The sequence below is a fragment of the Crocodylus porosus genome, unplaced genomic scaffold (assembly GCF_001723895.1).
Source record: "Crocodylus porosus isolate Cpor-Errol unplaced genomic scaffold, CroPor_comp1, whole genome shotgun sequence".
Classification (NCBI taxonomy): domain Eukaryota; kingdom Metazoa; phylum Chordata; order Crocodylia; family Crocodylidae; genus Crocodylus; species Crocodylus porosus.
Window position 1 is genome coordinate 28,284,935 of NW_017728910.1, and position 12,607 is coordinate 28,297,541.

The 12,607-nt window shown below is 52.4% G+C and overlaps 1 protein-coding gene across 1 annotated transcript in view; it reads right to left on the reverse strand.

The window, feature by feature from the left end:
• Positions 1-947: 947 nt before the first annotated feature.
• LOC109308572 (D-beta-hydroxybutyrate dehydrogenase, mitochondrial-like) overlaps positions 948-12,607 on the reverse strand; it is a 28,533-nt gene continuing 16,873 nt past the window's right edge. Inside the window, exons 3-5 of the mRNA XM_019532947.1 lie at positions 10,052-10,187; positions 6,055-6,207; positions 948-3,851 (exon numbers count right to left, since the gene is read on the reverse strand). Coding sequence (XP_019388492.1) covers positions 3,382-3,851; positions 6,055-6,207; positions 10,052-10,187 — 759 coding nt within the window. The 3' untranslated portion in view covers positions 948-3,381. The remainder of the gene's footprint in view (positions 3,852-6,054; positions 6,208-10,051; positions 10,188-12,607) is intronic.

Sequence of the window (12,607 nt, forward strand, 5' to 3'; positions counted from 1 at the left end):
CAGTACTTGGGGGTGGAGATTGTCCAGACCAGCTGATTTAAATGTCATCCATCTGTCTTCACTGCATGGCTCTGTGTGAAGCCTGAAGTGTGATAAGGTGCTATTTGAAACAGTCAACTTCTGCGCACGCACAGCTGCAGCCCTCAGTCAGCACATCAGCGCAACTAGGACCTCCAGCACTGAGAGCCTGAGTTTCTGCAGCAGAGGGGCGCATGCAGCACACATGCATCAATGCATGGGACTTGCACATGCACATATGTACATGCGCACACATGCACTCATACCAAGCATTCACAAATCCATCACCGCAGGGGCCTGAGCAGAGAAGCACAACCCAGCAAGACGTCTGCTTAAATCACTGGGATGGGACAAGGAGGCAACAAATGACTGCTGAGCCGAGTCTGGAGATGGAACACTGGTCTGGGCACTGGTTTTGTTCCCTATTCCTTCAACCTGCTCCATCCATTAGCACCAATGGGGACCACGGAGCAGAGCTCCCCAAACTCAGCGCTGCCTCCAGCTGCCTGTTTGCACTGTGAGTGGGGGGGACTGGTGATCAGAGCCCCAGGAGGTGACCCAGCTCTGCCACACTCTCTGGGGAGCGTACACTGCCCACCGATGCTGCCGTCAGCTAGACGGATTCAGCCCTGGACCTGGTCTGCATTCACCCTCCTCCTTGGGCCAGGAGGCCTGTGAGGAGCCTCAACCACACAGGCAGGAAAGCAGCCTCACTCGGTGCGTGGGCATTTCTAGCCCACAACAGTGGCATCGCCGAGTCGTGCTTCCCGGGCGGGTTTGTGCTGCAGGTCCCAGGGTGTGAATTCCCACAGCCTGAGCCCTTCTCAGCACCCTTCCCTCCCAAGCCCCTTCAGTCTAATGATCAGGATCGGGCCCAGAAAGAAAAAGAAATCATTTGAGAGTCAAGCACTGGAACCACAGACAGGCTTTCTGCAAATCTCAGTGTTTATTTGCTCTTCTGTGTAGATCAGGAGGTGCTTCGTATTCCCAGACTTTCCAAGTGCAGGTGACAAGAATCATACTCAGGATGGTGTCACAGGGTGGCCCAGGGGTGCTGCTGTTTAATACAAGGACTCTCGTCTTTCACAATAACAGGCGTCCTGCACTTGTGCTGAGCAGCGGGAAAACAGCTGCACAGCCCAGCACTTCCTGGCCTGCTATGACACGTCATCATCACGTAATCTCCATGTGAAGACTCCTTTTCTGCTGGAAGCATTACCCGACGTCAGACAGCAGGCCAGCTCCATCCAGAGCCCACCCGCAGGTAGAGCCAAGGCGTACAAAATACTGACCAGGTTTCCCAGCTGCTCCTGGCACACAAGGGCACAGGCAGGTGCAAGGGGCAGACTGGCTTGCAGTTAACTTTTTTCTCACCTTGGCCTGGCATGGAACGAAGTTTAGCCCAGAAGGGGAGACGTGCCCACCTGTGCTGCCAGCGGACTATCAACCCGGCCTGACCAGCAGTGCCAGGACCCTCCCCACTGTCTTCTTGGCAGCTCTCCTTGGAAAAAGGCACGTGTGGTGAGATACTGTGAAGTCCATTACTAGTTAAAAAGTAAACCTGTCTGATTTGGACAGGAGACCCAAGTACACATTGTGTACTCCCATCAACTGCACAGCATTATTAAGAAGGTTTCTGAGGGGAGGGTGTCATATTAATTTCTAATTTCGTTGTGAAATACTAATATAAGAACAAACAAAGAGCATCACTGAAAGCATCCACCCAGAGCTTTGTATTCAGACTCTGCAAGCAGGGGCAGTGTTACACAGCAATAGTCCTCAGGACATACAGGTGGGTATGCCCAGCAGAAAGCCTAGTTCAGGAAGGACGAATGTGGCTCCCTGTCCAACAAGAGGGCCAGTTTATGCCAGGAATGCATGGCTATTTGTGTTGGGACACTGAGCAGGACCTGGACTGAGACCCACCAGCACCTCCCCTCTCTGCCAGGCTGGGCTCAGTCCATGACAGCAGCAGGGCCTTAGCACGTGTGGCCAGAGATGCTCACTGGAGGCCCGGATCAAGCAGTAACAGCAAGAGGCCCCTGGCTTCTGTCCAGCACCCTTGTGAATCCAAAAGAACCAGCGGAGAAGCTCTGGCTACAGCCCTTCATGTCATTTAAACCCTGCAACTGCAGGCCCTGAGGCATCCCCAGCCAACCTAATCTCCAGGGCAGCAATGCACAAATTTAAGGCAGTTTTTGTGCCATGTGATCTCCCTGCCTTGACCCCTGAACAGCAGCCCCTTCACCGTCTCAGCGCAGCAGCCCAGCCCATTCAGTGAGCCCTAAGGCAGCTCTACCCAGCTGGGCCAGGCTGTATGGATGGCCTCTGAACCTCCTGGTAGCAACCAAACGCTGCACAGCAGCCTGGCCCGGCACAGCCGCGCTCCACATCTCAAGAGCCCGGATATGACAAGCTCCCTGCCTGTGCCCTGGGCAATGGTTTTGGGGGAGGATTCCCGGTTGGATGACTGTTGTCCCTGGAGGTCATGGGCAGGGAACAGGCTGGACTGCACCTGTGCCTGAGCACAGCACCAGCATGGTGTGCCAGCGCTGTTGTAGTGGGCACAGGAGCCAAGCAGCTGTTTGTCTTCAGCTTGTTCAAGTCTGCCTGGTAAAGAGCACCATTCGGGCTGCAGGAGATGGGCTGCAAGGTCCAACAGCCATTAAGAGCGAGGCAGGAAAAGACATCGGTGGGTCCCTCTGAGTCAGCCCTGGCCGCTGAGAGGAAAGCAGAGCTGCTGTGCACTTGGTCTGCGCCTGCAGGGCCAGCCACCTCCTCCTGGGCTTGGCCCTGGGTGGGTTAGTGCTGCTGCATCCACCAGGAGAGCGGGCGGCTGCAGAGCTGTGAGCACGCGGGAAGGCTGGGAACCGGCACTGACCCATTTCTGGGATCTCAAAAAATGCTGCCTTTGTTTCCCGTTTTAGCTGCTCTTTTTGAATATCTCCTGGCAACAGCATGGCTCTGCCGCCACCAGCTCTCCCGGGAAAGGGAAAGACAAGATCCCATCAGGAGCCAAATTCATCCCTGGCAGAGCTTCACAACCTAATTACACCAGGGAGAGGCTTGGCCCATTGCGTCAGCCTTCCCCTATCTCCTCCACAGCCAAAAGGCAAATACCTTTGAATGCTGCTCGGGGCAGCAGGGAGCAAGACAGGGCAAGGAGCAGGGGGATCCAGAGCCAGGCTTTTGTCAGCCTCCCGCCCCCGGATATGGGTACTGGCTCAGGCTCTGCAGCAGCGCTGGAGAGTGGGAAGGGGCTGGACCCTTGTTTCAGGGGCCTGTCTCTAGCTATCGCTGCTCAGCTCTGGGATCTGAATAAACACAACGAGGAGATGCTTTCAGGCCTGCTGCGAGCGCGGGTCAGTGGATGTACAGCCAGTCAGCAATGGCAGTGGGAAGGTGTGCCATGATGTGTAGCTTTACCCACCAATAGGCCGACATGGGATTGTAACAGTTGTAAGGGCGCTTTGAAACGAGAGCATCCGTGATGGCATTTAGGACAAGAGACATGTCCTTCAGGCCACTGCCCACAAAGGACTTCATCTGGGTTATCTGGTGAGTGATGTAGGCCCTCCCATAGTCCTCCTGAACGGTCTTGCTGGCCCCACACCACAGCTCCTCTCCTCGGGCTTCCACGCCGTCCCAGGTCAGGATGCCAGTAGCAGCCACAAAGTTCCCAGGCTCGATGAGGATGACTCGGACTCCCCAGCGGTACATCTCTTGCCGGAGGCAGTCGGAGAAGGCAGACACCCCAAACTTGGAAATGCAGTAGCAGGAGCGAGACGGGCTACTGATCCGCCCGTACATGCTTGACACATTCACCACACGGCCTGCGGCGGGTAGAGGAAGAGAAAGGAGATGTCCTGCAGCCAGGTGGGAAGGACACGCAGACGGCCCAGCAGCAGGCACGGCTGCCCAGAACTCCCCGTTATTTGCATGTGTCAGAAAGGGCCGGTTTGGCAAAGCGGAAACGCTTCAGAGGAACTGTTTGCTGTCAAGGAGGTCTGGCAAAACACAGGCACCGTGCTGGAGGTACCTGGCCTGCCTAGCTGCTTGCCAGCTCTGAGGGCAAGCTGCTGGGCCCTGAGACTTGCAGGGTCCCCAGTCCCAGGGCCGTTTCCCCACGCTGACTGCCCGGTACTCTGGGAATGCCAGGCTGCCCGGCGTCTTGGGCTCCCAGGGTGGGAATCCCCGGCTTTAGCAGGGGGCAGTCTGTAGCAGGGAGCCCAGAAGCCACGCAAGTCCCAGCTTGAGAGGGGGCTCGCGCTCAGGCTACGAGGCTCTTCCTTGTGTGCGACTCCTGGAGATGCCCCGACTGCCTGGACTCTGGCGACTGCCCGAGTCCCTGACAGCTCCCCAAGGAGACCCCAGGCTCCAAGCAGCCAGGTGCTCTTTGGAGAATGGACCAAACGAACAGCATGTGGTTTTTGTTTCATTAGTAATGTTCAGAATTTCATTTCCATGGAAAAACTAAAAAACTCTCATTTTCATTCTGAGCCAGAAATAAAACTTTTCAGAAACGTCTCCCAGAGCAGACGTACTGAGCTTTGAGCCGCTCTAGAGACAGGATAACACTGATCCTCATGTCAAGAGACATGCTGTCCGCCCTGTCCTGGACTGCGACTGCCCGTGGGAATTCAGTCCTCTGTGCTTCCCATGCCTATGCCCACAACAGGCATTGGGAACCCTGCCCCTTATCTTAATCTTCCCCAAATTTCTGTCCTGCACCTCGGAGACAGCCTTTTCCACCTCCCCAGTTCCTCGTTTAGCTGTACCGTGTTTCATACCTGGGCATCAGGCACAAATGGACAGAGGGGTTCAGAAGCAGACTCAGCTGTGTTTGTTGTGGGCAAACCGCTGGGGATTTCTTAGGAACGGGGAGGCCAGTCTGCTCCAGAGGCCTCAACGTGCCTCCAGTTCTCCTTTCTGGGCAATGGCTCATATTGACCTCAGGGTTACCAAGAAGAGTCCACTAAAATAAACTTTAAAAGTACTATATAAAAAGCTAAAGAAAAGTGTAGAAGAGATCCCCTTTGCTTTTCCCAACGGCTCAGGCCAGGCTGGTTCAGGTGCATTAAGCACATCTAGGTACGATCTCTGTTGTGAGCCTTCTTGCCCTCCCTACACGGTACCGGGGAGGGGAAGGTCCTGCCTGGCTCTGTCCACAAGCACGCCGAGGACTGTGCAAGTACACAGGCAGGCTGGAAGTCTCCTGTCAAACCGGGGGAAAAGGCTATAATATGTCCCTGCTCAGCTGCAATAAAAGGGAGGCATCCTGAACCTGTGGCTACTTTTTTCATCACAAAATGGGCCAGGAACAGGCATCTGCCCCCTTCCCTGGTGGGGTGCCTGCTGCTATGGGCTCGACTGCCTTCTCTAAACAGGCACTGAAATCTTGGCGCCTGTTTCAGTAATAAGGAGTTGTATATGGCTACAGAGTAAGCCAAGATGCCAGGGCTTGAAATCTTGCAACAGAGCCACACACTTTCTTTTCTGTACTCCTGCAACGGCCGCCCTCGAGCCCTCCCTCCCGACACCTGCATGCGTTGTGTAGCTAAGAGCGCTATGCCGTCTCTGCGAGGTCCCTTCCCACCCTCCTTGTCTAGGACCACGGGGACGCAGGGCCTGAAGGGACCTCGCGCGGTCATCTTGGCCAGCCCCGGCTCCGGGCAGGATCATCTCGGACTACCCCGTCCACCTAACGTCTGTCCGACCCGCTCTTGAAAACATCCAAGGACAGAGACCCGACAGCCGGGCTAGGCAGCCTGTCTCAGTGCCCAGCGATCCAGGGGGTCCTTTGTCTAGGTGCCGCGATGGACCGCTTGTTAACTACTTCTGCTGGGAGCCCTGCCAGGGGCTGTGTCTCCAGACTTCTCCCACGGCGCGTGGAGGGAGTGCGGCGCGCGGCCCTGCAGTGGTTTTGCTGGGGTGGCCCCAGCACCACTGCAGCAGAGCCCGTGCCACACGCGCCATCCTGCCTGCTGCCCCGCAGCGCCCCGACCCTGCCTCTGCCATGCTCCGGGCCGCCCATACCTCGGGCTCTGCGGACGAGCGGCAGAAAAGCCTGGGTCACCCTGACCGTGCCCCAGAGGTTGATGTCCACCACCTCTCTGTACTTGTCAAGGCGGGTGAACTCCACGTCCCCGAAGGTCGTCACGCCTGCATTGTTCACCACGCTCCAGAGGCCTGCCAACGAAGAACAAGTCTGTGATGCTCCTGCCCGTCAGCCCCGGGCACCATCGTGACACCGGGTGTCAGCCACGGAGACAGCGTCTGGCCCTGGGCGCCCCTGCTTGCCCACTCGTGCTGGTGCCTACAACATCCCCCTCCGTGTTTTTATTGCAATGCGTGTTGTTCTGGCACATGACAAGGGGCATCCACCCTCCAATCTTCCCTCACTCAAAACGGCCATCTCCCCTTGCTGTCCATGGGGCTGAAGCCAACAAGATGGCCACCATCTCCCCACGCACAGGTACTGAGTACGTGGGGGCCTAAGGGCCCAGCCCTGCTCGAGAAGAGGGCCGTCACCTCAAATGTGTAAAACTTTCCGCATGGTGGTCATCTTAATGCCCCTCCCCCCAAAAAATAAAACTCGTCGCCTCTGGCCACAGCTGTCTGCACGAGGCCAGGCTGCCCTTACTAAAGATGGCTGCCAAGCACTTCCTCAGGGCTTGGCAAGACAAGATGGCGGCAGCGCCAGTGCCAGCGCCAGGGTGGGCTGCGAGGGGCCACAGGACTCCCGCAAGGTGGCGGGGATACCCAGGGCTGCAGGGGGCGCAGCTGGGGGCAACACCAGAAATGACAGAGGCAAGTGGGCACCATGGCGGGTGCTGCCTGGAGGGGCTCACACCCTCTTTCCTGGACGGGACCCTTGGACCGGAAGCAGAGATGTGGGGCTGGACATTTCCCAGTGCTTTATGTTTCTGTATGAAATTTTGCATTTCTAAAGAGTCATTGTTTCATAAAATTCATTAGTAACAATGAATGGATGCCAATACAACATGAGGCAAGCGTGGCAGCTTCAAAGTTGGAATAAATGTTTTTCAGGTGATTCTCCCCAGGAAGCGTGCGAGAGCACACTTCTGTGTTGTAAACAGGAGGGTGAATACACGCACATTAGAGCCCAAACCAAAACACGAGTTATGAATTCACCGAACTGGCTGCGCATGTCAAATCCAAACCAAAGCATGGCAGATCACCCACAGATCCCGATCCTTGGGTGTGCTACAACCAGCGTGGCAACAGCTTTCAGTGCCCTTGGTTTTTTTCTTAAATTTAAATGAACAACATAAAGGAAGTACATGCTATCATATTGTCTTTACATTTTTACAAGTATTCCAATAAAAATAATTTCTTTCCACATAAAGCTTTGAATTTGTTTGAATATAACATTTAAACTGCATTAAGTGTGCTGTATTTAATTTTATTCCTAATCAAATATTTCAGTTCAAATACTTGTGGCTATTAGGACATCAAATTTACATGGGGGCACTTTTTTAGTTTTGTTCACTAAATGTAAGTCTAATAAACATGCTAAATCAGATCACGCTGTATTTAGGGCATTGGAAAATTTTCCAATTCAAAATTTTCTGAACAAATAAGGAAGACAAGGATGCAGCACTGTAGGGTTTAGGGCTATTCTGTCTGCTCATACTTGTATTGTACTACTAGCTCCTGGCTGCTCGTATTTAAATCCATTTTAAAACCCGAGTGCCCAGCACGGTTTACAGTAATGCAGATAAGGCCTCACTAGTGCCTCATACAACCGCCGGGGTACAACTCTTCCTAGCCCTACTGGAAACACCTCTTCTCATCCTTCCTATGGCTGCATTGCCTTCTACACAGCTTCATTACCTCGATGGCTCAGACCTGGGTGTGTTGTTTCATCACAGGTCAGCCGTGGCAGGCTCCTGCCGACTGACCTCCTGACGCAGTGTGGAAGGTACTTCTTTGCTGGGACAGCTCTCCCTGGTCCCGTTCACGTGGCCACTGCTCTGTCTTCCTTCATGTCAATGGCCTTTGAAATTCCAGCTTTGCTGTGATGGCCCCAGAAGCTACATGAGGACAATGGCTTGGCAGACAGCCTGCTGGCTCAGCCACTGAAACCATGTGCCCATTTAGTCCAGTATTTATATAACACCCCCCCCACCCCGCACCCACCAAAACTGAAACCTGTACATCCAGACCATCCCATGTCTCTATTTCTGCCACCCAGGCTGTTTCCACACCTGGTCCTTGAATTACACAGACACCTGTTAATTGCTATCCGAAACCAGACTATTCTGTGGGGCCAAGATAGTGTTTAAATGTGTGTTTGTGAAACATCCAGCACAAAGAGGTGCTGAAACACAAAGAGGTAGGATCCTAAGGGCCTACCACCATAGCCAGGTAATAAGTAATAAGTAATAGTGGGAAATGAAACAGATCAAATCAGGTAATCTTGAATTAATCTTCACCGAAGAGAATGAATTGTGCTGAGAGTTGCACTGAGTGCATTTGACAATGATTGACCTACCCCAGACCACAGCGAACTCTGGCTGAGGTGTACCTGGTTCCCAGGTCTCCCAGTAACCAGCCTTTGTATAATACGTTTAGCAGGCTGAAGAACATGAAAAACGAGTTAATCCCTAATCAGATTTTGTTGCTAGTCAGCCACATACCATTATATATGCTTGCAACTGAGGGCTCTTACTAAAACATGAATTAGGTGGGATCAGACTCCCCATGCCTGAGCACAATTAGCTGCTTGCAAGATGCCAGAGAGGCTCCAGCTAAATGTCTCTGTCATGGAGCTATGTGGAAGAGAGAAGTGAGGGGCTTGTTCCTCCAGACTTTCACACTCACTCCCTCTCTTGCAGTACCAGAGGCAGCATCAGTGCATGGGTGCTGCTTCTAGTGAAGTCCTTAGTCTAGGACTAAGGGCAGATATAGGATTTTGAGAAGGGGAGTGCAGATGGTGTGATACATCATCATATATAGCACAACACACAGGTTTATCAAGTTTAAAAGAAACTAGAAGCTTTCCTAATAAGCTAGTGGCCTAGGACTACACTACTTAGTTTATGATGAAAGCAAAAACAAATATACATGCATTGGCATGTGCATTCATGTGCTATGTCATATATTATGCATAAAAAACACAACAAACTAAGAAAAATGACCAGAAAATGTAGTTTCATTAGTCCTGCAGTCATTAGAATTAAATGGACACCTCTTTTTCAGGTTCATAAAACAACATCTAGCCTTCTTGAGCATCATGACAGTGAATGCAATGCTTCACAGAAAGTTATTTCTACACCTGAGCTACAGTTTTTGGCTAGAGTTAAAAACAATCTGAAGGACTGTGAAATAGGAGCTCCATTACCAGGAGCAGTTCACAGACAACAGAATTGCAGAAGAAAGGTTAGCTTGATTGGTAGACTATCAAGACCATTAAAAAGGAGAGAGGGTCACTAACACCTGTGGAATGAAGAACTTAGAAGGAATTGTGTAATTATAGTGAGCAATGAAGTCCACTGACTGTCTCAGCACTTCTGAGAGAATAGAAATGCCTCTCTCCCTCCCAGGGAGTTGGTTTTAAAGTCTGGATGGAGCAGGAATCAAAGGGGTGTGCAGCTGCACCACTACACCCCACTGGATCCACCCCTGGACTCATCCTGTCTGGCCAGGCACCTCACACTGCAGGCAGGTATTCTCCATTGTCCAGACCCCAGAGCTGCCATACAACATATCCAAGGAGCGAGGCCTTTGGTGCTTAGTGGCACTTAACTACTACGTAGCGTTAAAGTGCAAGCACCATGTCTCTGAAGGCTGGCACCGGACAGGGGCAGAGCAAAGGTCTTCTGTGTGTTGCATGAAATGTATTTCCTATTTTTGGCTTTGAGTTGTGCTGTAGGAGATGCAAAGTTGAGACCGCCTGCTGTACAGCACTGCTCTTCACTCCTCCTTAGTAAAGAATTTTGGTAGTGAGTTAAAAACCGAAGTAGCCTAAAGCACAGAGGTCCCCCATCTGTAGCCCTCTCCTCATTACCTTTCTCAGGCTCCTTCAGTTTCTTCTTCACAAACTCAACGGCTTGAGCCACCTCCCGGTCACTGCCCACATTCAGCTGCAGCACCTTCATGCGATCCGACTGCATGCTTTCCAGCTCTCTGGCGCCGTTCTCACCCTGCCCAGCAGACAAAGGGAAGACAGCCCTGCTCAGATAGGACTGGGGTGAGCCAGCCTCAGGTAAAGGAGGTGCACTTGGAAATGTGTGTGCCAGGAGGGCCCCTGGTACAGATGGGCACTGGCAAAAGCATAACAGGAATTCAGCCTTTGGGAATTTTAACCACCATCTCTTTGGCTTAGTCACGATGTCATGACACTAGCCACCTCTGAGAGGGACTGAGGGGTCCATCATTTGTTTGCCCTACTTTTGGAAGGTGTAAAGAGCAGTATGAGTGCTAGCATTATCATTGCTTGCATACATGGTGATCCTCAATTGCTCTGGTACCTGTACTGTCTGGATGTGTGTTCAAGAGGGTCAGAGCCAGATGGTCTGGAATAATTAGTAAATGGTTAATTATTCCCACAGTACACCTTACAGTGTCATTCTGAATCTTCCTAGCAATTATACTTAGAATATCCTTGTATCTTTTTCAAAAGCAATGGAGACGACTGTGCCACAAGGCAAGTTCTGATTGGCTGCTTCTGTGAGCAAACAGTCTAGTGATGCTCAACCTCTTGGTCCTGAGGCCAGGATGAGTGGCATGGGGTTGGTCTTCAGGGCAGATCCCGCGGGCGGGGTTGGCCCACAGGCCTGATCTAGCATGGGGTTGGTGAACAAGGTGTGTCCCTGGGTGTGATCCAGCCACAGAGCAACCCCATGCGCTGGACTGATCCAGTACATGGGGCCATGTCATTCAGTCCATGGGGCTCCCCACTGGTCCAGAAATTTGGCAGCAGGGGAGCAGCAGCAACATTAACTGCTGGATGACACGGCCCCATGGGCCAAATTCAGCCCATGGGCTGGAGGCTGAGGACCACTGGTCCAATGCTACCTGAGGGCAGCAATGTAAAACTGTCAAATGACTGCATATGATAACAGCCATCTGCACTTAAAGGAATGGGGATACTGGAGATACAGTGGTGGGTAGGGGGAACAGCTTGCAGACACCCGGCTCGCATGGAAGGATAGTAAGAAATAGGACAGGACAGTAAGGTTTTTAAGGCCCAGCTTGACTAAGCCCTGGCTGGGACGATGTAGCTGGGACTGGTCCTGCTTGGAGCAGGGGGTTGGACTAGATGCGACCTCCTGAGCTCCCTTCCAGCCCTCACTGCCTGATTCTATGAAATATAAAGCTAAAGCCATACTCCCTCTTGAATGAGGAGAGCAGATAGCCCCACTCAGGAATACCGAGCAAGTTTTACACCCTGGGCAAAACCACTGGAGGGAGGCGTGCAGCATGCGTCAGTCCTGCCTGTCCTGGCCATGCTGTGCCAGGCCCCAGCTGCTGCAACGTCCCCACATCCAACTGATGCCTCTGCGGTGGCACAGGGCTGGTGCTGCCTCAGGACAGACTCTTACCAGGGGCTGCCATTCGGGTGCCCCTTACATCAGAGCCCAGAGCCAGTGCACCACTCGCCCACCCCTCATTATGAGACTGGCTCTACTCTTCTCCATGATCCCCCGGGCCCTCTCCTCCCCACTTTCAGGGAATTGCAGCCTATGTCAGAGCTGTTATATTTAGGTTTCAAATTCTGAAGTAAAGAATGAGGGGAAAATCCACTGCTGGATGAAAATTTTGAAATAGGATCCCTGGTGCCTTAAGCTTTCAGTTTTGGGTGTTCATGGCTGTTTTGTAAGCGGGTGGTTTGGGGGGTGTTTTTAACCAAAATTTGAGGTCAGCTTCCAAGCTGTACCTGAAGAACCCCACACTCAAGAGACAGAATGTGGTACCTGGCCTTCGGGGGAGCAGGAGAAATCACTGATGCAACCAACAGTATTGCACTCAATTCAGCATGCACCAGCCAGGACACAGCTGGAACACAGCTCACTAAGCCATCTGCTCTCTTGGGAAAGATGATCCTGTGTTTGGAGCAGAGATGAGTCATCGCTCCTGGTTGCCATTGTTTCTTCTGCACTGAAAACCAGCTTCCAAGTAGTGGAACCAGAACAAGCATAATCCCATATCAGTCACAGTGGCTGGGCAGATCACGTCTCAGCCCACATGTATCTGCTCAACTTTTGCAGGAAGGCTGACATTAATATTGCATAATTCCTCATGTCAAAATGACTGGTGGTTTCAAACAGGGACCTCTTAAAAATTCCTTCCTCTGATGCAATTCTCAGCTGAGCAAAAGTCGTTGGGGGCGGCAATCCCTCATGGTCGAGGGTGATCACTCCCATGGGTCAAGTAAAGGGTTGTAGATGAGTCCGTGGATGGCTAAGGCGGGCGATCCTAGAGCCGCAGACTCTCCGGCAGATGCCACAAGTGGTGGCTAAAGGGAGGATTGAACTGCAGATTTCTCGGTCTTGTTTCCTTTCCTTCTGTTTCTGTCATTTTTCTGCCTCCAGGGAGAGACTGTTTTCCTCAAAGTAAGATG